We start from the raw sequence: 24,207 nt of genomic DNA, 5'->3' as shown, positions 1-24,207 counted from the left end.
AGGTCACGTGACCACAAGACCGCCATCTTGGATTTTTTAAACAAGCCTTTTGAAGTCCTATTGAAACTACTTCAAAAGTCCTGAAAATCCATATTCCTTTTTATATTTGCATAGCCTATATAGATCTAATTGGATATCTTGGAAAATATCTTAAGTTTAATTTTTAGAATATTTTCAATTTTTTGGAAAAAATAGAAAATATTCTAAAAATCAAACTTAAGATATTTTCCAAGATATCCAATTCGCTTTTGGTGAATCGCCCGGACTAGTGTGGACGGTAGGCCTAACCGAATAAATAAAAATTCGGATTTAAATTTATCCGGCGTAGTGTAGACGGGGCCTAAGTGTCCCTTAAGAGTGATGAATAATGAATATATTTTCGGTCGAATGATTTACGTAAGAATGAAATAAACGACGATCTGGCAGAGACCAGTTGTTAGAATAAACTTGTACATGTCTTCGAGATGTTAAGTCTACAGAATCAAAAGAAGCTTTTGGTATTTGCTTCCGTTATTTGTTTAGTTTGTTTAGTGTTGGTTCAGAAGAATTCCTTTAAAACGCGCTTACACTATGCCTTCCACTCTAATTCTTCTCTCGGTGATGGTTTCATTTCTTCAAGAACCAATGCATCAGATGCCGAACTTGGTAGCGGACCAAAAAACTCTTCTATTACTATCAAACTTAAAAAAGTCGCCACGAAAAACAACCTCAACATAACGGGGAACGTTACTCTGATCGTCATAATTTCAACGGCGCCAGAAAGAAGCCAGCGAAGAGAACGAATACGGAAAACGTATTGGAAACACTGTTATAATGATAGCGAGGTAAGTAGGCGTAGCATACTTCAGGCTAACGCAGTTGAGCCCGTTTGAAATAATTCTCAATCTAAATTAAAACTAGGCAATAGGAGGAAGCCTGTATGGAATTAAGTTGTATGGAATTAAGTTGTAAGAACGTTGAACACCGCAGGCTAAGTTTCAATTCATAACTTTACTTCAATTCCATGTAAAAGTTCGGTTCATGAATTCGCTTGCCCCCAGGCGTTTTCATGACTCGTTGTTGCCTTTACGGTTTAACACAACATGATTTTCAGAGTTTCCCTAAGTTACTAACCAAACCAAAAACCATAAACAAAATATAGTTGAGTTGTAGAGCGTGATTTTAAGTAGAATTGACTACGTCAAAGTATTTTCCCCGTTAGATGAAGAAGCACTGCCAACGAAATCATTCCACCGCCATGTGCTCGGTAGCCAAGATGATTGTGAAAATAACGTTTGAACTTATAAGAAGTCTAATAATATATGTACTCCGGAGCCAAAATAAGTATCTTTTTTCGACTACACAGGGAGCCGATTCGAAGAATGTGTGATCATAGACTTTATTAGCTCGTTTTATTGCGATTCAAGGTGGAAGACGACTGCCCTCCATAGTACAGGTATAACCTACCATTTGCGCGCAAATATTTATAATTTGTCGAGACAGTAGGGCCTTTTTACGAAAGGTGGATAGCGCTATCCGATAGATAAATCCTTATCCAGTGGGTAAGTTAATCGATGTTGTTATACAACACATTCATAATAATGATAATATTTATCTCTATGGCGCAAATTCAGCATATCGTTTTCAAATGCGCCTTCCCAATGGATAATATTTATTTTTACGATAGCGCTATTCACCCTTCGTACAACCCAGGGATTTGATAAGGATTTTAATAAACAGGTACCAAAGTTTTAACAAGTTTGAGCTGTGCTATAGCCATCGTTAAGGATAAAGAATTACAATACACATCTTCTGAGAGAAGCCGTCACTAATCATGTAGCAGCCCACCATGGAAATCTTTTTGTCGTCTTTCATAAGTTTGTCCAGTTCTTTCACTTTTATAACGGTTCACTAATCGTTATACTAGTTATCAAAATAGTGCTAACTTATTCGGATAACGATTGTGGAAGTGGTAGCTAATGAACAGAGCAATTGCTCAAGGGACTTAGTGCAAGCACAGTTAATACAGGGGAATGGTTGGGAAACCTATTGTTATAGGTCTTTGTTCGCTTTTGATGTTGAACCGGTCTTGATCATGCACAATGTTTGATTTCTGTTCATCCGAAATTGCAAAATAAGTAAACATAAACTTTGTCTATGGGATTGTAAGGAATATTCAAATATCTCTTATAAAGCTTTAAGTGTTTTGAACTACAAGTCAAATGAAAAATTTATGTCTGTTCACTCAGCCATTGCCAACAATGGTAAAACAAAGGATTGTGCACAAAATTTGATTTATTCTACAGTGTGTGATCGATGGTGTTCAAACGGCCGTTGTAAAGCGTGAGCGGGGTCATGTTACATACTGCATTCTCATTGGCTGAACGTGATACCAAGCTCGAGAAAAATTTCCCTTACCCGAGAGACTTTGGTTTGTTTTGGCACGACAAAAAAAGCCTTTGACCGGATAGGTAGTGGAATTTTTCGCAATTTTTTTACAATTTTTTAAAGTGTACTGGTGAGCAGCACAAATGAATGTTATTTTAGAAAATAATTGGGGTAGTACGATACATTATTGCAACCGCAGTACAAATATATATATTCATATATATATTCTCATACACAGATATTAGTAATATTGAAACCTCTGTTACAATGTTATCAAATTGCCCTATTTCACTATGACGTCACATCAAAACAATCTATTGTTAAAACGAAAAGGATCATGGTCGTCGGACGGGGTCAAATCAACGCAAATTCGCCGAAAATTGTTCTAAAACCCGTATCAATCCACGAAGAGAAGTGGAATAGCCAGCAAACGCTCAGAATATTTTTTAGTACATATTAACACGTATTATATGAGAACCAGGCCATTTTAGATTAAACTGTTTCACTAGGAGCAAATTTTGTTGAATTTTCTATTTGATTTGGCGATTCTATCTACCACATAAACAAGTAGTGACGTCATAGTGAAATAGGGCAATTATAAAATAATATATAGATATATCTCCAAAATCAACAATAGATAACCTATCAAATCAAAAGTATATAGTTGTTTGCACCATTTGAAACTACAGTTTTACTACAATTTGCTCCTACAGTTTTAGCAGAGGCCGCTTCTTCTGCATTTATGCAAATATAAGATACTATGAAAATGAAAATATTAAGAAATAATTGGACGAGGAAAATTCCGAGGACTTCCAAAATTGGATGAGGCCGTAGGCCGAGTCCAATTTGGCAGTCAGAGGATTTCTTGATTGGGGAGCATGAAATCCCATTACCTATTAATTATATAGCTGTCTAATTAATCTCATATCAACAAGACCTGTCCAATTAAGAAAATAATTGGACAGTTACCTATATGGGATTAATGAGAAGCTGTATAATTATAAATGTAATGAGCGATAGACCATTCCTATGGATATCGCGCAGTACAAATGATTTAATTTCTCAAAGAATCTAAGTATGATTTCTCATAATTTCGGCAACCAAATCGACTGCAAACTTGCGATGTTTCGAATGTAGTGTTGCAAGCATGTCAGAAACGAAGGTTTTAAATGCGGTGAGGCTACGTGGTGAATGAGACTTGTTATTTTCTCCTGTTACACAACATTGAGCATTATGCACTTAGCGTCACATTAAAACCTAATAGGCCCTTTGCAGCTCAGTAATCACGAGCTGATTGATTCACTAAGAGCAAACGAATGAACATCTTGATTTACCATGGATGAAATGTACTGGTGAGCAAACAAACCTTCTACAACCTGTTGCGAGAGATCGTTATAAAACTGCATTTCATAACACACTAGTTGCACATCGTTTTATTCAGTTCTTTACAAGTAGCTATACAGAATCACCTATTTAAAATAAAAACCAATACTTTGCTCACCAGTACAGACACGTGACCGTTAACTGCAAAGAGCCTATTTGTGAGCGGTCATTCCCTCCATTCGAAATCCTTTTAGCTGGGCATCATTACTTCAAGGGCTAAATCAAATCATTCTAGCGCTATCCCCTATTAATATTTGACGATATTTTTACAGGTTAGATGTTTTTTCGTAACTGACGGAAAGGTCAGCAGCAATGTCTCAAAACAGCTTCAAGAAGAAAACCGTCGCTACGGAGACATGGTATTTCAACCACTAGCTGGTGGAAGAGAATTTGGACTTCGATTCCTTCATCAAATAAGATGGGCCTCTGCTAACTTTAACTTTGAATACTTCCTTCGAGCAGATGATGATTATTTTATCTGTTTAAGCAGATTAATCCATGAACTAAAACATCGACCAAAGGAGAATCTCGTGTGGGCAAATTTTCATTGCGACGGGCAAAATCTCGTCTGGCCGGATGAAGCGTGGATGGTCTTCACCAGAGACATTATACATCGGTTTTTAGGCCAAAATAAGACGGAAATGTTTTGCCATCCTCATGCGGACCAGCAAATAGCTTTGTGGTTGAACAATATTCCTTCTAAGTTATATTTCCACGATCCACGCCTTCATCATCATCCGCCGGCTGCGCAGATGGCCCAGTTTGCGGGAATCAAAAATATTTGTGATAAGTATATGGGCCTTCATGGAGCCTACCAGGACAAAATGATCGAGTATCATAAAGCAAGCAACGATGGTAGAAAGAATGACGTACCAAAAATAAGGAACTTTCACAATTATTGTTCTCATAATACTCGCTTTGCCTGGGATAAAATAGGCGGAAGGTACAGGTTTGAACCCAAATTATGTGGCGAGAAACCCGATTGGTTGTTAGGCCATGATTCTTGGAAAGGTGGAGAAGCAGGCCAGTGGCGCCGCCGCCGGTGAATTGAAGAATCGATGAAAGTGGTATATAATAATAATAATGATGATAATGATGATGATGATGATGATGATGATGATGATGATGATGATGATGATGATGATAATGATAATAATTTTTCTCATAAAATAGTTCATCTTTACTCTCATAAAATAGTTCATCTCAACCGAACACTACTTATTAACTGTATTAATAAATAATAAATAATAAATTTTAGTTTAGTTTATAATTTCTCGTTTTAATTAACATAGTAATTTAGAGATATCATTTGATATTTGAAGTCTTATAAATATCTATAATGGACAATAGTGAATAGTTAGCGACAATTCTATTAATGAATAGAACTGCCACCCGGTTAGCTCAGTTGGTAAGAGCGTCGGTCTGTTGTGCGGGAGGTCGTGGTTCAAGCCTCGGCCGGACCAACGCTCAGGGTCTTAAAATAACTGAGGAGAAGGTGCTGTCTTTGTAATAAAATCTGCAAATGGTTAGACCTTCAAGTCTTCTCGGACAAGGACTTTAAACCGTAGGCCCTTCCTAACCTACAGTAAAAATGGGGGACATAAAAGAACCACTGAGGACGTAAAAAGAAACCCTGGCAGTGACCACCCTCAGTGCCTACACTTCATACTAACCATCTCTCATGCTTGTAAATTGCATAAAGCAATCTGTCACTCCATGTAAAGCGCCTTTGATTATATCCACATATTAAAGGGCGCTATATTAATCATAAATCATAATCATAGAATTTAATTTACAGTTTTAATCAGTATTGTAAATATATCTAGATAGGTTTCGTTTAGTCGGTCACATCTATGCCTAGGCATCCTTACGTATACAACTGCCATAATAGAGTGACCACAGTAAACCCGTGAAACTTTAGTAATACTAAATAGCACAATTTCATGCAAATTCCATTGTTTTCTAACTAGCACTATTTTGTACTATTTGGTAATTAGTGTTTCACGGATTTACTGTGGTCACTCTAATAATAAGTATATGTAATAGGACTCCATGCTGTCCAATTAAGAAATAATTGGACGAGGAAAATTCCGAGGACTTCCAAAATTGGATGAGGCCGTAGGCCGAGTCCAATTTGGTAGTCAGAGGAATTTTTCGAGTCTAATTATTTCTTGATTGGGGAGCACGCATGAAATCCCATTACCTATTAATTACATAGCTGCCTAATTAATCCCATATCAACAAGACCTGTCCAATTAAGAAAGAAAATAATTGGACAGTTACCTACATGGGATTAATGAGAAGCTATATAATCATCATCATCATCATTATCATTATCATCATCCAATTTTCCTCGTCCAATTATTTCTTAATTGGACAGCATGGAGTCCTATTACATATCCGAATTAAAATTAAAATCAGCCCTATTTACAATGATAGATCAATAACGCTTTAAAATAAGGAATTTAAATAATCGATATCTAAATAAAAGAAAAAGATGCCTATTTACAATAAAAATCAATTGCAAAATGATACATAATACTCAATTAAATTGTAAAAATTTGAATTAACAGATCAAAAACAGTTTTCCGTGTTTGATACTCTGATCAAAACACGCGGGATGTTGGGAGAACACGAGAGGAGCGTAGGAAACTACGACGCGTAGCTGAGTGGTTTCCAGCTTCCCGAGTGTTCTCCTAACATCCCAAGTGTTTTGATCAGAGTATCAAACACAGAAAACTGTTTTTGATTTGTTTTATAAAATAACAAACGCGCGAAAAGATCGAAAAAAGTTAAGTCTAAGTAAATTCTCCTTACGTGCCGTCTTATTCAAACTGACCAATGAGCGCGCGCGATAGATTAAAAAAATGACGATAGCGTGTTTTGATACTCTCATCAAACATGGCTTTCGACCAATCATAGCGCGCGTAGTATCCCAATTATTTTATAATTTCTTATTAAATGCTTCTTTAAAAAGATACGTTTTTACTCTTGAATTTGTCCAAACTATTTTAAAATTAAAATTAAAATTAAGATTAAGATTACGATTACGATTACTATCATTAATTAAGAGTCTGTCTTGTATCATCCACCGTCTAATCTTCTCAATGCAAGTCTCCATGACACGTAAGGCTTCATCCTGAGATGTACTGTTAGGTTTGAAACTCAGATAAAGCTGGGTGTCATCAGCCGTAGCAATGAACACTCGGAAGCTCATCTTCAATGATCTTAAAGAGCTTTGATGCATACATAACAAAGAGAATGGGCCCAAGACACGATCCTTGTGGAACTCCACAGCTTAAATTGTATGGTTTAGAAATTGTTCCATCAATACAGACCTTTTGTACCCTAGCATATTTAGATATGACTTAAACCAGAGCAAGGCAAGATCAGAGATACCTCATGAAGACGTTGAATCAAAATGTCATGGTTGACAGTGTCAAAGGCCGCACAAAGGTCTAGCACTACAAGTAAAGTGACCTCTTGAGAGTTCATTTTTATTAAAATGTCGTTGACTACTCGAAGATGTAATGTCCTTTTCTGTACGATGATTGCATCTCAGGATAAATACAATTTTCAATCATGTGTAAATGAAGTTGATTATAGACAGCTTTTTCAGTGAGCTTGGATATGTATGGCAGATTGCTGACAGGCCTATAATTACTAAAAAGAGGATCAAGACCAGCTTAGCTTTTTTAAGCAACGGCTTTACGAGTGCACATTTCCAGACATCAGCAAACACGACCTCCACGAGCGATAAATTTATCATTTTTGTGACTACAGGAAGCAGAACATCAATGCAATTTATTGTCAACCAGCGACGTTGGCATTGGGTCAAAAGAACAGCTCTTCTTTGCGCTGCTCTCGATAAGTTTCCGTACTTCCAGTTCTGAAAGTGAAGCAAATTTACTAAAATTGGGAGCTGATGTGCAGTCTAATAATGGGTCAGTGGAAAGATCTTGAGCCATGCAGTCCAGTTTCTTGCGTATATCAGTAATTTTTTGAACAAAGAACGAACCCATCTTATCAACCAATTCAAGGTCATAGTCGCAAGGAGGTAGCACGTTTTTTTTTTTACCTTGATCCATCAAAGTATTTAACGCTGCAAAAAGCTTTTGTTGGTTTGAACTGTTATCATTGGCTGACGTCCTGGTAGAATTGGCGTCGAGCTTCATTTATTAATTTATTTGTCCTGTTCTTGATAGTCTTGTAGGACAATATATCTTCATGTTTGCCAGAACGTCGCCATTTTCGTTCTACCTTTCTTTTTTCACGGCGAGCATTTTTGATATCAACATTAAACCAAGGTACTAAAGGTCGAGATCGAATGACTTTTGACCGGAGAGGAGCATGTCTTTCAAGCACTTGAGCCAAAGTGTTGTTGTGGCAATTGACTAGACTCATTTAGTGTATCTGGACTGTTTTGACAAAGTTCAGAGGTTAACCGACAGTTCTTGTTTGAAATCATCAATCTTAATAGAACTTTTCACAGATCCCGCGGCTCAACCTCAGCCTCGTCAGCGTGTAATATATTCTTTAGAAATTGCCTACAACCTGTGTTTCAATTGTTCGTTGTTTAAATTCCTTTCATTACTGCGGACTGTAGTCAAATTCTAAAGAATAATTACACGCTGACGAGGCTGAGGTTGAGTAACGGGATCCTTGAAATGGCCTATTGCTTTGATCTTTCTATATGATATTTGTTCAACTTTGGCAGATGGTTTACCCAAAGTAAGGTCACAAAGATCCGTGATATGATCCGAAAACAAGTAATCAGTCATAGGCTTGGCTGTAAGTAAGGAATCCGAACGAGTAGTCATCAAGTATATGCGTAGATTTATCCACACAATGTTCAAGGCCCATAGACGCTAACAGATCAAGTACTTTGAGTTACAAACGAATAAACAACATAAGAAAATAACCGTCAATATTGCTATCATCATCATCATAATCATCATCATTTTATGAATTCCTCCTATGATGTAACTCAAAATAAATGGAACAGGATATTTCTTACGATGGAACAAAGTACCCAACATTTTATTGCATTTTATAATTTCTTTCATACACTCGTCATTTCAACGAAGCAATATTTCTATTAATTAGTCATTATTGAGAAAAACAAAAAAATATGTCAAATAATGATTGAAAGGAAAGGGACGCTTAGGGTCATTTATTTTGACGCCTTTTCTTCTTTTTTGGACCTAATCCATTGTTCGATCTGGTGTTTTATTTCTCTCGCTGTAAAATAAGAAAAAAAATGTTACTTGGAAATAGTACCAGAGAAGATGTATAAGGCCCCGTCCCCGTCCCCGTCCCCGTCCCCGGAAATTTTTGTATCCGCAAATTATATTTTGCGGACACAAAAATTTTTGCGTCCACACGCAGCGTATTCGAATCGTTTTCACCGTCCACACGTATCCGTTTTCTTAAGATTTGCGGATACGGACATAAAAATTTACGGACACGTGTGCACGCAACCCGTATCCGCAAAAACAAATTTTGCTGATACAAAAATTTGCGGATACGTGTGGACGGGGCCTAAACCTTTATGTAATGGCATTTTGTTAAGAGTTTTATACGTGAGCCTCTTGCGCGGGAGAATTGACTCTTCTTAAAATTGTCTTGAATGCAAAGCCAACATGAGAATATAAATTACACTTTGTCTCGATGGAATTTGTGACATTACTTTTATTTCCATGTTGGCCTCGAATTCAAGACAATTTTAAGAAGCGTTCATTAGGATCACTCCCCACGTTATTAAAGTAAAATCAATTGTACTTTTATAAAATAAAATACCTTGAAAATAAAATTCCAATAGACCTATCCCGAATTCGCTTGACTGGTAACGAAACAATGGTTTCAAGTCGAGGTTGAACTTGATGAATAAAAGAATCAAGTTCAGTCTCAACTTCAAACCATTGCGGTTTCGTGGTCAGTCAAGCGAATTCGGGATAGGTCTATTGCAGTAATGAATGTATTGTTTGTTTAAAGTGTATATGACACGAAAACATTCCATCATTTAAAATGTATAGTTTGTTAGTAATAATAAATATATCGTAACAAAATTTGTTTCAAAAGCTTATTTCGTGAGATATTTGCGAAAGTTAATCCCAATTTGTGACGTCATTTTGTTGACACGTACTCTAGATTCAGTAGTAATGTACTAAATATAAATTGTAATTCATATAAATTAACAACAAAAGACATATTTTAGTCAGCTTCATTTGATAGCTTACGTAGTACTCTTCCAATGTTGGGAAATTGAAAAGTGTACTACCTGAAATTAAGATTCTACATTCAAACATATTTCATGTATTTGCAACTAAATCTGGAGACTTGTAAACAAAATGACGTCACAACTTGTGCTAAAAATTTTTGAATTTCTAGAGAAATACGTTTTTGGAACAAATTTAACCGTGATATTCTTATTAATGACAATAAACTACACATTCTTAACATTAAAAATTTTTCGTGTCATATACACTTTAAAGTATGTGATATAACCTATTCATGTATAGAGAAAGTCATTACAGACTCACTAGCAAGCATTTCATCGAGGAGTGGGGAAGAGGGTGCTACCTAAACCAATCAGAAATCTGATCTATAAACCAGGCCAATAGACCAATAGACAAAGAAAAGTATTCCCAGTAGATTGGAATTAGGTAAAACATTGCGTTAGCCGAGTAGAGGCTTTGCACCATCAAGTGACGGCAGCCATAATCCAGCTTGGACTACCTGTGGTTAGATGGCAGAACAATAAAATCCCTTTGCTCTCGGGAATTAAATTTTTTTCGTGTAAAACGATTGTACGGTTCCTGCCATCTAACATGGCTGCCGTCACGTGATGGTGCAAAACCTCTACTCGGCTAACGCAATGTTTTACCTAATTCAAATCTACTGGGAATACTTTTCTTTGTCTATTATATTTACATATCATACCAATATCAATGCTTCATTGACATGGAAAATGAAAGACCAGCTACGTAGGCTAAATGAACTCTACCTTGGGCGTAATGTTTTCCCATTTTAGACCAAGTGTCATTCCCTAGAGTATTACTTCTTTGTCTGATGGTTGCGTATGAGAAGACATATTAATATGAAATCAAACAAAGAATATTTTTTCTCAAGAGAATGACACGTGGTCTGAAATGATAAAGCATTAAGCCCAAGGTAAATAGGTCTATTGAGATCGTCCACTCAGAATGTTACCTGGTACAAGCATGTCAAGGCTGAGAGGTTGTCTGTTGAAGGGATCGGTGGTAGAGTTGAGTAGATGCCTTGTTATGATTGGACGGTCCATGACTTTACCACTCGTGGGTAGGATAACAGGATCCCCCATCAGAGTCATCATTAGTGGATCTGAATAGGAACAACACAATTACCTTATTTCCTGAAGCGCCAAAAATGCAATAGGCCCCCACCCCCAAGGAATGTTGCGGTCCTTTGTGAACGACACAATTACCTTATTTCCTGAAGCGCCAAAAATTAAATAAGCCCCCACCCCTAAAGAATGTTGTTGTCCTTTTCCCTTGGCTAACCTTTTAAAGTCATTTATTGGTAAAAATAATTTTGACTTTCCAAAAATCAAATGGAGGTTTTTCATGTGACGTCATGGCAGCCATGTTTGAGGGCAAAACAAAAGAATTTTTTTCCTTTGGAAAATTAATTTTCTTGTCATGCAAAAATATTGCATTGAAATGCCTGCCGTGAAAAACCTCTATCTATTGATGGTTTTCAACCATTCCCAAGAGAATTAAATAACATAAGACACGACGGCCATGTTGGAGGATATAACAAAAGAATTCATTGACAATCCTTTCGTTAATTTCCTCCAACATGGCCGCCGTGAAAACCATCAATAAGACCCCCTTCTGATAAAACCCCAGTCCAGAAACACTGAAAAAGAATAAGTTTATACGTTCAACTATTCACATTCAAAAGCATTGTTTAGTTTACCTTTGAACTCATCCGGAGCGTCATCAAAGTCTTCATCTCTTAAAGCATTTTCAACAACTTTTTGCTCGACTTTCTGCGCAAATTCTTTAAACTCTCTCACGACGTCCTAAACATAAATCATATCATGTAAGTCCAATATATTGATATACACCGTTCTCATAATGGCTGATAAGCGCAAGAAAACGAGGTCAACTTGCAAGGCTGGCCATGGTTACTCATTCAAAAAAAGGCGGATAGCGGAAATTCAGGGCCCAGTTGTACGAAGGGTGGATAGCGCTATCCGGCGGATAAATCCTTATCCAGTGGATACGTCGATGCTGTTATCCAATAAATTTATCCACTGGATAAGATTTATCTGTCGGATAGCGCTATCCAGGCTTCGTACAACCGGGCCCAGGATAAAACAAAAGGTCGATTTTTATACTTTTCTTCAATAAACGCATTCCATGTACTTTTATATCTTTTATTGTGAACTAATGACAGGGTGACCTTGTTTTCGTGCACTTGTCAGTTAGTATGAGAACGGTCTTTATCCCTGGGAGAAAGTTAAGCCTGGCCCAATCGAAAAGGAGAATTTTTGCTGCACCCCAGAATTCTTTTTGTTTTGTTTGGTTACCCATAGGTTTTTAAGTTCGATGTACTAGAGACTTCTATTCTGTAAAAGATTCATAATGTTAGGAGAGTTTGGAAGAAGAAAGAGATTTTATTAGCCGTTGTGATGTTAAGGAAAAAATATACCTTTTTATCTTCGTATGCAAATTGCCCATTCCAGATCATTCCCTCGAGAATTGTTCTTTTATGACGAACATGTTAAAATATTTACACATGAAAGAATCAACTCCCTAGAGTGGTATCATATGGTCTGAAATGTGCACAACGCATTATAAAAACCCCTTGCAGCACTTTGCAATGCAGACCTGACCAATTTCAATCTCATGAGAATCGGAACCTATTGTTTTGTCCACCAGATTGAGCTGCTTTGACGTCACATGCAAGGGGTCAAAAGGTTTGAGTTTGCATTACTGTGCATTGTGGTACTGTTTTAAGAAACATATTTCCAATATGGCGTCCCACTAAAACATACCCACAATGCACTGCAATACAAACTCGACCCAGTTTTTTCCCGCAACCTAGAAACGGATAAAATATACTGATCATTATAGATTCTTACGTCGGATTTCATGAGAGTCTTGTTGAGGTGTCCACAAGCATCGTCAAACAGATCCTTTCTGTATGATCTCTGGAGAATAAATAGCAGTGTGAGCTTATTATGAACAATAATAGTTGGGGGGTGGTAAGGTAAAGAAATATGGGAGAATACAAGTTGAAGCAAAGAGTGGAGAGAAGAGAAAGCTTACCCTTGGTCTGGCACCGAAGGGGGCATGGGGAAACGGGATTGTACCGGTCAGGAGTAATAGGTACATGGGAAGAAGTACAATAATAGAGGCTTTGCACAATCACACGATGGCAGACATGGCAGAAGGCACAACAATAGTCTTTTACCCTGGGAAATTGATTATTTCTTAAGTAAATCAGCTTAGACCAGATTCAATGGCTCCTGCCTCTTGTCATGGCTGCCATCACGAGATGGTGCTAAGCCTTTAGTGACGAAAGGTTAGCAAAATAAAAGATATGGTAGAATGGTCGGTAGAATACGAGTTGAAGCAAAGAGTTGAGCGAAGCATGACCAGGTCTGGTCCAGTACTGCACGGGATGGGACGGGATGGGACACGGGGAACAGGACTTAACGGGATAGAAGATAAAGCATTGAAAGGGAAAATAAGAACCAGAATGGCATAGATGTGAATGAAATGAAAGAATACAAGCTGAAGCAAAGGGTAGAGAGAACAAGCAAAGCTAACCCTGGTCCGCCACGGGACGGTATACACCTGGGCAATACACGGGATACGGGACACGGGATACGGAACACGGGATACGGGATACGGGATACGGGACACGAGATACAGGATACGTTACTGTAAAGGACAGGAGAGGAAAGGGTAAAAATAAGAGAGTTAGAAATTGAGAAAGAGAAATGTAGCGAACATTTACCTGGTCTGAAGCTACTGCATTTGCAAACTCATCAGAATGAAGATGCAAGTAGACATCTATTAACCTGTTCAGTAGATTCTTGGGTTCGAAGCCATACTTTTCGGGATTTTTGACCTGTAATAATCAAGGATATTGAGACTCGACTAGTAAAATAAGTCTTGAATGGTAGCGCTTCAAAGTAATTAGTGTACAAGGCAAATGAGGCTAGGTTGATAAATGCGCTACCAGGCCAAGCAAGAGCACTGTCTTTCAATCCGCACCCACACGTTTCGATTTGTGATTTAGCAATGCCATGACTTTGATTGGCCCAAAAATCGTTTTGGGGTTCCAAAAATATCATTTTATTTTTGTTGTTTTTTCCTTATTACTGTTTTGCTTTTTGTCGTTGTTTCTTTTTCAAAAATATTGAAGAAATATTGAAGAATATTGAAGGCCCAAAAATCGTTTTAGGGTTCCAAAAATATTATCTTATTTTTGTTGTTTTTTCCTTATTACTGTTTTGCTTTTTGTCGTTGTTTCTTTTTCAAAAATATTGAAGTTATTATCTAATAAAGTGCGCATCGTTGCGGTTAATATTGATAGCTCAAATATATTGATCAAGCTACCGGCTACAAAGGCGTAGACACACGAGGCAAGGCTGAACACGACACTATTTTAATTTACGATCGCATGTCTTGTCGTCTCGCGTGGCCGCGTCTTCACTGAGATAACCATGCGAGGTCAATTAGCATAAATCATAACAACGACAGCCTTAGTAAACAGTTAAATAAAGGACAGTAGCAAGATATTTGACTGGCTTACCTTAAGATTGCGACATTTTGGACCACACAATTGCCGCAGGTTGAAATTCAGCATCGCTGCCAAACGATCAATTAGTTCCTATAAGTGTTAAGAAGAAACGTTAAAAGATGAAGACTTTCACATTTTTGTTTGATGTGATATCTCTATTTTGTCCATCATTTCCCTTTCCTCAAATAGATTGCTATCAAAATACACAATATCCAATGTCGTTGGGAACAGACTGCTTTATCTTGGGCATATTGTTTTCCTATTTCAGACCACGTGTCATTCCCTAGAGTATCATTTCTTTGTTTAACGGTAGCCCATGAGGAGACACAAGAATATGGATACAAATAAAACAAAGAATCTTATTCTCCGGAGAATGACACGTGTTCTGAAATAAAAAAACCCTGGATTTACTTTAGGAAGCACTATAACCACTTACCGGCCTAAGAAAGGGTTCTCTGACGTGTTTGGTCAGGTAATGCATCATATCAAGTGTCTCCGAGCCGAGTGTCAAGTACGATTTGCACTGGCGTTCATCAGTATCAAGCTGACGCTGACGGCTTGTACGATATTCCTGGCAACGAAAAATAACACACTCAGATATTTCATGTTTTAATGCAACTAGTGTTACAGATGCGAACGTCCAACATTTATGTCACTTGACAATAGACCCCATCGGCATGCCAACATGGCGGCCGCAAATTCGGTTGAGTTATTATCTTAGTCTCAAGAGAATTACGAGGGGCATGAAATACGACATTACGTTTGGTTTACATTTGTTTGGTGTTCAGATGGATAATGCAGCTTACCCTGGACCGTGCTTCCCATTCAGCAGTGTTCTGCATCATCTGCTGTATTTCATTTATTCTTTTCAGAGAATCCAGCGATTCGTCGAGTAGAAAAATGGTATCGTTGATTAACATATTGACAAAACGAACAAATCCATCCGTCCTGGAAAATATCGATAACAGAAATGTCTTACTCATCTTGATTAATAGTATTGATGGTGATAATGCTGATGATAATGATGATGATAATGATGATGGTGATGATGATGGTGATGATGATGGTGATGGGGATGACGATAATGATGGTGATGATTGTGAAAACGACGACGATGGTGATGACGATGATTATGGCGATGACGATGATGATCTCATGAAGGTGATGACGATGATGATCTTATGATGGTGATGACGGTGAAATGATGATGGTGATCAGATGGTGAAGGTGATGATAATAATAATGGTGACGATGATGCTGATGCTGATAATAATGATAGAGATGATGTAGATTGTGATGGTGGTGATAATATCTGATGATGATGATGGTGGTAGTGATGATGATGTTGAAACGATGATGACGGCAATGAGATTCATTTACACCAAGATTGACACTAATCTATTCAGTGAGATTCATTTACACCAAGATTGACACTAATCTATTCAGTGAGATTCATTTACACCAAGATTGACACCAATCTATTCAGTGAGATTCATTTACACCAAGATTGACACCAATCTATTCAGTGAGATTCATTTACACCAAGATTGACACCAATCTATTCAGTGAGATTCATTTACACCAAGATTGACACCAATCTATTCAGTGAGATTCATTTACACCAAGATTGACACCAATCTATTCAGTGAGATTCATTTACACCAAGATTGACACCAATCTATTCAGTGAGATTCATTTACACCAAGATTGACACCAATCTATTCAGTAATATTTTGACTCTTTGACGGGTAATTTTCCGTCTGCACTCTACCGAGGCTCCGTCTTCGTACTCACTTGCTCTCCCTGATGATAGCCATTCGGTGGAAGGGATCTTCCCACAGACTTTTCATGATAATCGAGATGTGGTATCGAATAGTAAACTTATCGTAGAATTCATTAGAGCTGCCTGTTGTCTCCACATCTTTATACCAAAACAAAAAAAAAACATTTTGTACGTTAGGGTGTGGCGATAGGAGAGCTGGTCACCACAGGGTAACCAACCCACAGTGTAGTGCTATACTCCAGTTTAGAGTTCTCTGTTGCTCAGGGTTAGCCACGATTTTGTGCAGAATATTAGAATATTTCAGAATATTTCATGGGAAGCACGGGTGGCGTAGCGGCGAGCGGTGAGTCCCGCTGACTTCGGTGTCGTATGTGTTTAGAGTTGTTTGTTGGTTCTCTCCTGTGCTTCGAGGGTTTTCCGGGTTCTCTGGCTTTCCTCCCTCCGTAAAAATCAACTTCTAAATTCCAATTGGAATCTAGTGGAAGAGCCACTCTGTGGAATCCACTGTTTATCCCATTTTTATTTATTTATTATTATTATATTAAGATTCGTGGAATTCCAAAGTATATTACTTAATAAGTTGTGCACTCTTTAATTTACTGTTGGTAAAGTTGTGAATATTTAGACACCGATACGAGGCTAACTCCGAGTCTGTGATCATGGAACACAGCGGTCTATTCAGTACTCACCGGTATAAAATGTCATCAGTGCAGGTGCCAAGAACTGTTGTGCCAAGGGATTTCCTAGAATTAGCTCGTGTACTTTCAGGGTACGTGGTTGAATGTTAGGGTTGACCACGAAAATAACCTTAACAGAAACACACAATAAAAAAGCATTAACTTACAGCAATCCATAGTGGCTGCAAACCAAGTCTCTATTAAGCATAAGCATAAGCATCTTAAGCATAAAAAATGGAAAAGTTTCCATTCCTTATTCTTGTGCTAGTGCTTGTGCTTGTGCTGGTGCTGGTGCTGGTGCTGGTGCTGGTGCTGGTGCTGGTGCTGGTGCTGGTGCTGGTGCTTGTGCTGGTGCTTATGTTAAAGTGTGGAGGTTCTAAAGGTGTCCCCTTAATACAGCTATCATTGTATATTAATCAGATTTAGGAAACGCGTACTAATACAAATACCCTCTAGCTCAGTTGATAAGGATGGCTTACCTCGACGAGTTTCGCCACCAGATAAGGATTTGAGATATAATGTGGAGAACATATGATTACGATCAGGAACTTCACGATGTCTGTGATAGCGGGATCTTCGTATACCTGTGGGGCATGCCTGGAAAACAACAAAACTGTGTCAGTAGAGGGCATATTATATACAGTCAATTCAAAAAACGTTGTCGTCGACCAGCTCAAGCCTACGAGACTGGACCGAAAGGAACTCTGGGTAGTAATCGTTGAAGCCGAGTTGACTCCATAATTTTATCTGACTATAGTTTACTAGTTATGCCTGGTTTACAGCACGAACCTTCGTAGGCGAGCGGGAAGTGTTGAAGGAGACGTCTTTTTAATGCCTTCATATTTTCGGAATTGTGAACTGAATCATAACTACTTTATCTTTCTTTCCCTAAACCCGAAGACATGCATTTGACGGATTGAATTGTTTCTCGCCATTATTATCTTTATTACTAGCGGGAACAATTAATTCAGAACGAATATTTAACCGCTTTAGTGAATTTTACCCATATTTCTTTCGGTCCTGTCTCGTAGGTTTGAGCAGGTCGACGACAACGTTTTTTGAATTGACTGTATCCGTAAATAACTTTGTAAAAAATTGCACAAATTAGTAAGTTCAGTAAGACCTCAGTAGACCGCAGACCTACAAAACTTTGCACTAATTTGTACAATTTTGATAGTTAACTTTTACACGGACCTATGGTTTGCACTCAACTGTGATTGCTCTAATTAGGAAAGGTATGCTTTTTTAATGAGGGAGGGGTGGGTCGGGGTATTCGCGGATTTTTTTAATATTTAATGGTCGTAGTCCTTTTCAAGGCGTAAGCTTTCGTCAAATTAAAAAGGTTTGAGCCTCCAAAAAAAAAAAAGATTTTACTGATGTCCCTCCCTAGCCCTCCCCCACGCCCCTCCCTCCTCAATATAAAACGTACTTTCCCTTCCAAAACCTTTATTAAGCAGACTGACTATGTCGGATAATGATCGATATTTTCTTGACTAATACAAACATTTAAATACGCGTGCCCAAACACCAACGGCACACTGAAGAAGGTCCGTGGTCACGGATCGAAACGTCTGTAAAAATGTTTTAAATATTTTATGTCAGAGACAAACATTTCAAGTATTATGAATCCTGACTTCAATTATAGTATTTTTATAGTATTCTCTTGAAGTATTTATTGTAAATATTTTGATTAAAACTTACATGTTGATGAATAAGAGGAATTCAGCAATGTCTTCAATGTAGTAATCTGGTAGTGTGGCAAACTGCTTTGGTACTTCGGTAGACAGGGGTAGTGTTGACCTGTGATGCAAATAGAGTATATTAATGCATCGTAGTTGTCTTTGAATCAGTACGAAGCATTGAATTAAAAATAAAACCTAAGGGATGAATAAGAAGCTCTAAAAAAGTATTTTGGCGCACGGGTGTTCCAGGGCAAAAAGGTGCTCCAGATTCAAAGTGCGCGCACTTTGGCGCCAAAAATCTGTGAATGCTAAATTTCCCGACAAACCCACAGGGAACCCATCAGTATGGCCCTTCGAGATTGTTCCCTCTTGCAAGGATCGAAGCATTTTCATCTTTCCTATTTCAAAAATAATAAATTAAATGAAGGGCCACTCTACTCTCATGTAAACAGCTAGTCACAATAACAAAACATTTAGGCTAAAGGCAGGCCTTTTGTGAGATAGTGAACATGGTGCATGGTGGTCTAGCTTGGGTACTATGTTCTTCTGTTCACCGTGTCGTATAGTGTAGAGTTGTTTGAACCCAAGCTAGACCAGAATGCATCATGTTTATCAAGCCGTAATTGAACCCACAACCTTTCACATAACAGTCTAATGGGTGTATGGATATATGGCAGACGTACCCCTCTATTTCTGGCGTTACCATGGTGAGTATCCACGAAGCAGCCATGCCGTAAAACTTGAAACATGACTGTAGTATTCGTTCGTCTACAAGACCTGCATTGGAACACATCTTACTTGTCTCCAGTTTCTGTTAGAATAATAAATGAATGGATATCATGAATCAAGAATACCACAATAATATTACGTGCATTTTTTCTTGAATTATTTTATTTATGGCACTGAGCCTTTTAAAGAACGTATGGTTATCGCTTCTGACGCGCTGCCTCACACAGCTGTAGTACGTCGGTACTGTGTCGGTGTTTTTTACAGTAATATGAAGGCCGCCCTTATGAATAGCTCTATTACTGCTAAGAAACAGAATTGATTGTATGTAAAAACAACTTATTTTTCCTTCATTACTAAAAAGTGCTTGATGTCAAAACGAATTGGAATTTAGAAGTTGTTTTTTGTTTTTGTTTTTTGTTTTTGTTTTTTGCAGCGTGAGGAAAACCGCAGAACCGAGAGAAAAATCAAAACATGAGAAAATAAATATATGGAGTGTTGAGTAAATGTCGTCAAAGATTCCGTAAAAATTCTTTCCCTATGAATCCAGGGACCACGGAGTTAAAAAAACGAAAAGAAAAACCGGAGAACCTGGAGAAAAACCTTCGAAGCACAGGAGAAAACCAGCAATCAATTCTACTAAGGCCCTGTCCACACGTATCCGGAAAAGGTTTTTTGCGGATACGGGTTGCGTCCACACGTGTCCGGAAATTTTTGTATCCGTATCCGGAAATTTTCGAAAACGGTCTCCAGAGTGGAAATTTTCGAATACGCTCGGAATACGGATACGTGTGGACGGTCGTATCCGCAAATTTTCGAATACGCTGACGTAAACACGATTTTGCGCATGCTCAATAAGAAAAACTATCCGTCGAAAACGATCCGAATACGCTGCGTGTGGACGCGAACATTTCTGTATCCGCAAAAAAAAAAAAAAATTGGGGAAAAAATTTAATTTCCGGATAGGTGTGGACGGGGCCTAACACACGATGGCGGGTTGGAGGGTCCCACCAACGACAAAAGCAATGATAGCTGGCGCATCGTCCATGTTTTTCTTTTTAAAACGCTCATACAAGAGAAAGTCCCTTTCACTTACATGAACTTGTGCTCGCCATTTTTTCAATAACATTTTATTCCTCGGTGCCAATGGCGTCTCCATCCACTCACTCTCCTGCGTCTCTAAATGGAGTACCATTCTTGAAAGATCTTGAATGGCACGCAGCCTTCGTATGTACCGTCTACAGCAAGGGATGATAGCTTCGTGGTGACCTTGATAGGCCATGAAGAAGCACTCTGTGGGGAATTTGGGCTCGGACCACGTCTCGCTGGAACCTGCAATAGAGGAAATTCATAGACACACATTCAGTTTGCTTTGATGCTGTTGCATTGCATTCTAATGGAACTATTTGGAGTGTTAGCCCTGTCCAATCTCACAACGCATAACATACTGTATTCAACTTGTGATGTCTTTAAGGGACGCAAGAAAACAAGCAAACGAGCAAGCAAAAATTCAAAAGTTCAAGTATCACGCCTTGTTGCATGTAGTGCTCGTTACCTAATTGGGTTTTCCATTCTTTGGCTTCATTGTTTGTTGCTTTCAGCCTGCTTTCTTGTGATAGGTCAAGTCTACACTTGGGGTAGAACAGGTATAAATTATCGATCTGAAGAGAGAATGAATGGAACGTGGTGAGTATGACCGAAATAAAATTAGGGCAATAGACAAGATAGGCAAGATATGGCAGCCACCTTGAATTATGGGATGCCGAGAACACAAACATAGAAAATTCATAGAGCATTGAATAGCAGGGTTATATTTCCAAATAATTTGAAATCTTGGTGTTTCACATCTTGTCCCAACTACTACATGCATTTCTTTATTATAATTAAATGTTTGCTTCGTAACCAAGAAAAGATACTAATAGAGCTCTTTAGTTTGGGGTAATGTTTTCCCATTTCAATCCACGTGTTATTCTCTTTAAAATATTATTTCTTTGAGTTGTATCCATATTCATGTGTCTTCTCATGCACAACTGTTAAACAAAGAAATGATACTCTAGTGAATGACACGTGATCTGAAATGGGAAAACATTAAGCCCAAGCTTAAAGAGGTCTATTTTTTTTGAAGTTTACTGGACACCTCTTGATTCTTATTCACAATAAGCAGTAAACAGACTTTGCATCAATTACGCACACAACTGCAAGTTCTATTTTCATTGCTCTGCATCATTTGGTCGGCATCAATTCGGGGGAAAAATAGAATCTATAGACATTTTGACTTACTTTCTCGATTTTGACTTTCACACACAACTGTTGTAGTACAGCCATGAAATTCATCATAAATCCATCACTGGCTACTTGTCTGTCATCAGCCTGTCAGAACAGTAAAAGTTATTATTATTTATTGTTAATTTATGTGCTAAAGGAAGATCAATGTTTGATCCTCAGTGACCTCACACACTTGTTTTAAGGAGCAAGTGTTGCTTGGTTGGTTAGTGTGCTGTCTGCTAAGAAAGAGGTCCATAGTTTGATTCTCAGTGACCTCACACACTTGTTTTAAGGAGCAAGTGTTGCTTGGTTGGTTAGTGTGCTGCCTGCTAAGCAAGAGGTCCATAGTTTTATCCTCAGTGACCTCACACACTTGTTTTAAGGAACAAGTGTGGCTTGGTTGGTTAGTGAACTATCCGCTAAGCAAGAGGACCATAGTTTGAACCTCAGTGACCTCACACCCAATTGTGGAACCCCAATAGTAGATTTACTCACCTGCATTTGTGATTTCTTCATATTTCTTTGAAGAACAGTAGCAATGTATTCTAAACATGCCCCTCTGCTCTCACTTGATACTAGCAGACCGTGCATGACTTTAAACAACTCAATCTGCAAATCCAAAATATCATAAACGATTAAATAACTATAGAAACCACACATTTATTATGAAGCACCAGTGACGTGCACTGCTAATAATGCACCACCTCTCACCAATGAGACCCGGGTTTAAGTTCTGCCGGTCTCTAGTCGTTAGGTGAGTAGAGTTTTCTTTTGTTTCTCTCCTGTGCTTTGAGGGTTTTTCTCCGGGTTCTCCAGTTTTCCTCCCTCCTTGAAAATCTACTTCTAAGTCCCAATTAGATCATTGGGCTTTCACCTAGTTGGAGCCTAGCTCTGTTGGATTGTCCCACACTATGATACAACAGCTAAAGCCTAATAGATTTTTTTATTAGAACACGTGGTTCTATGTAGTTCATACTTATGTTGCATCACTAACTAAAAACCAAGCCTTAACTACTAAGTGGCATGCACTACTAGAGCAGATGCAATTAAACTGTGAAATAAAATCAATCTAAATACTAACTAATATTAAAACACTCATTAATAATTCATAAGCTTATGGTCCAATTGGAGCAACCATACACGTCACGTGCATGAACCTTTATACCTGATAAAGTCCTCTTCATTAGTATTCAAGTGATTTTATATAAAGACATATGTCTTTATATAAACACACATGTGATCTTTATATAAAGACCACTCGAATGCTATGAGGATGACTTCATCAGGGATGAAGTATGCATCCAAGTTTAGATGAAGACATAGAGCTTCATCAAGGTCATAGTCAACCCTAATGATCTTTGACTAACGTGCCTGTCTTTGCCTTGGCACGCAATATCCAACGTGTGGGAGCTTCTATTGAATCTGGTTGCGCATGCCCGTGACGTCAAATCTCTATGGAAGTATAAAAATCCATGTTCGTGACGTGTATGGTGGCTCCAGTTGAACCAAAATCTTATAAATTGTTCATGAGTGTTTTAAGCAGTTCAAAAAACTCGTAGATCGTGTTTTATCAGGTATAAAAGCACTCGGCTACGCCTCGTGCTTTTATACCTGATAAAACACTCCTACTCGTTTATTAAACAGTACGTATCTATTTAGTGACTAACAGTTGCTATTACTCAACCAGAATATTCATCATACAAAGACAAATACAGAAGAGACCATTTGTGCCTTTTGTTTAATAAATCTTCTGGTTGAGTAATAGTGACTATTAGTCACTAAATAGATACTATTAGTTAGTATTTAGTTTGATTTTATTTCACGGTTTAATTGCATCCGCTCTATGGCACAGTCTCTCACTCTGCATAGTTCAGACTTTAAGACTAGTGCTTGCATTACTAGTAAAAACGTTACTACTAGTTAAATTCTTACCCTGACGAACTGTAGTGAATCCTGTAAAGATGCCGTAGCCAACTTTATTGCCTCTTTAGTCATGGTTTCTTTTGATGAAAAACATTTTTCAACTACTTTTGGCTGAAGAAAAAAATATACAAAAATTAAGATGTAAAGTATAAAATGAACCTTCAGATTTTATCTAACTCTGAAACTACCTCTGGGCAAATCTAAGTCCAGGTCAAGGCATGGCTTACTCACATATTTGGATTGCAACCAGGAATTCAGCATGTATGTTAGGTTTTGTGGAGTGGGAATAAACCTGACAACCAGGAGAAAAAGCCTTGAATAAAGGGAGAAACCTGACTCTAACAAACTCCTTTCACAAATGCTAAGCCCAGAAATCAAACCCCAGAGGTGAGGGGTGAGTGAACAGTTCTGAATGTAACTACTCCACCCTTAATTTCCATTACTTAAGGCAAGTTATACAATGTACTATGTAATTTCCCATCATTTGTTATATGAAAACTGCTCTACTGCTTTTACAGCCAACAATATACAAAGAGCAGCTCTTGACTGCCTCATATGCACATGTACAAAACTTTTCCCTGTTCAGAGCTACAAGGCAGAA

The 24,207-nt window shown here is 38.0% G+C and overlaps 2 protein-coding genes across 2 annotated transcripts in view; one reads left to right on the top strand and one right to left on the bottom strand.

Annotated features, from left to right (window-relative positions):
• Nucleotides 1-402: 402 nt before the first annotated feature.
• Nucleotides 403-6,730, top strand: LOC116306154 (beta-1,3-galactosyltransferase 6). The gene is made up of 2 exons (XM_031716202.2): nucleotides 403-824; nucleotides 4,023-6,730. Exons 1-2 carry the CDS (start codon nucleotides 465-467, stop codon nucleotides 4,794-4,796), a joined length of 1,134 nt encoding a protein of 377 aa, XP_031572062.1. The 5' UTR covers nucleotides 403-464; the 3' UTR covers nucleotides 4,797-6,730.
• Nucleotides 6,731-8,759: 2,029 nt separating this feature from the next.
• The window catches only part of LOC116306157 (ubiquitin conjugation factor E4 B), a 28,132-nt gene continuing 12,684 nt past the window's right edge, over nucleotides 8,760-24,207 (bottom strand). Inside the window, exons 11-28 of the mRNA XM_031716205.2 lie at nucleotides 23,616-23,717; nucleotides 22,179-22,292; nucleotides 21,699-21,788; nucleotides 20,974-21,079; nucleotides 20,515-20,750; nucleotides 19,376-19,503; nucleotides 18,712-18,810; nucleotides 17,490-17,607; nucleotides 17,023-17,140; nucleotides 16,345-16,471; nucleotides 15,357-15,498; nucleotides 14,987-15,121; nucleotides 14,563-14,640; nucleotides 13,762-13,875; nucleotides 12,881-12,949; nucleotides 11,710-11,815; nucleotides 10,963-11,112; nucleotides 8,760-8,991 (exon numbers count right to left, since the gene is read on the bottom strand). Coding sequence (XP_031572065.2) covers nucleotides 8,924-8,991; nucleotides 10,963-11,112; nucleotides 11,710-11,815; nucleotides 12,881-12,949; nucleotides 13,762-13,875; nucleotides 14,563-14,640; nucleotides 14,987-15,121; nucleotides 15,357-15,498; nucleotides 16,345-16,471; nucleotides 17,023-17,140; nucleotides 17,490-17,607; nucleotides 18,712-18,810; nucleotides 19,376-19,503; nucleotides 20,515-20,750; nucleotides 20,974-21,079; nucleotides 21,699-21,788; nucleotides 22,179-22,292; nucleotides 23,616-23,717 — 2,100 coding nt within the window. The 3' untranslated portion in view covers nucleotides 8,760-8,923. The remainder of the gene's footprint in view (nucleotides 8,992-10,962; nucleotides 11,113-11,709; nucleotides 11,816-12,880; nucleotides 12,950-13,761; nucleotides 13,876-14,562; nucleotides 14,641-14,986; nucleotides 15,122-15,356; nucleotides 15,499-16,344; nucleotides 16,472-17,022; nucleotides 17,141-17,489; nucleotides 17,608-18,711; nucleotides 18,811-19,375; nucleotides 19,504-20,514; nucleotides 20,751-20,973; nucleotides 21,080-21,698; nucleotides 21,789-22,178; nucleotides 22,293-23,615; nucleotides 23,718-24,207) is intronic.

The sequence above is a fragment of the Actinia tenebrosa genome, unplaced genomic scaffold, assembly GCF_029948245.1.
Source record: "Actinia tenebrosa isolate PJP-AT-01 unplaced genomic scaffold, QUT_ActTen_1.0 PGA_scaffold14__42_contigs__length_11649687, whole genome shotgun sequence".
Taxonomy (NCBI): Eukaryota; Metazoa; Cnidaria; class Anthozoa; order Actiniaria; family Actiniidae; genus Actinia; species Actinia tenebrosa.
This window is presented reverse-complemented; position numbering and strand designations above follow the sequence as displayed.

Excerpts from the sequence above, each read along its gene's own strand:
- LOC116306154 (XM_031716202.2), top strand. The coding sequence starts at position 465 with ATGTTAAGTCTACAGAATCAAAAGAAGCTTTTGGTATTTGCTTCCGTT. Across the intron at positions 825-4,022 it reads ACTGTTATAATGATAGCGAG|GTTAGATGTTTTTTCGTAAC; the intron begins GTAAGTAGGCGT and ends ATATTTTTACAG.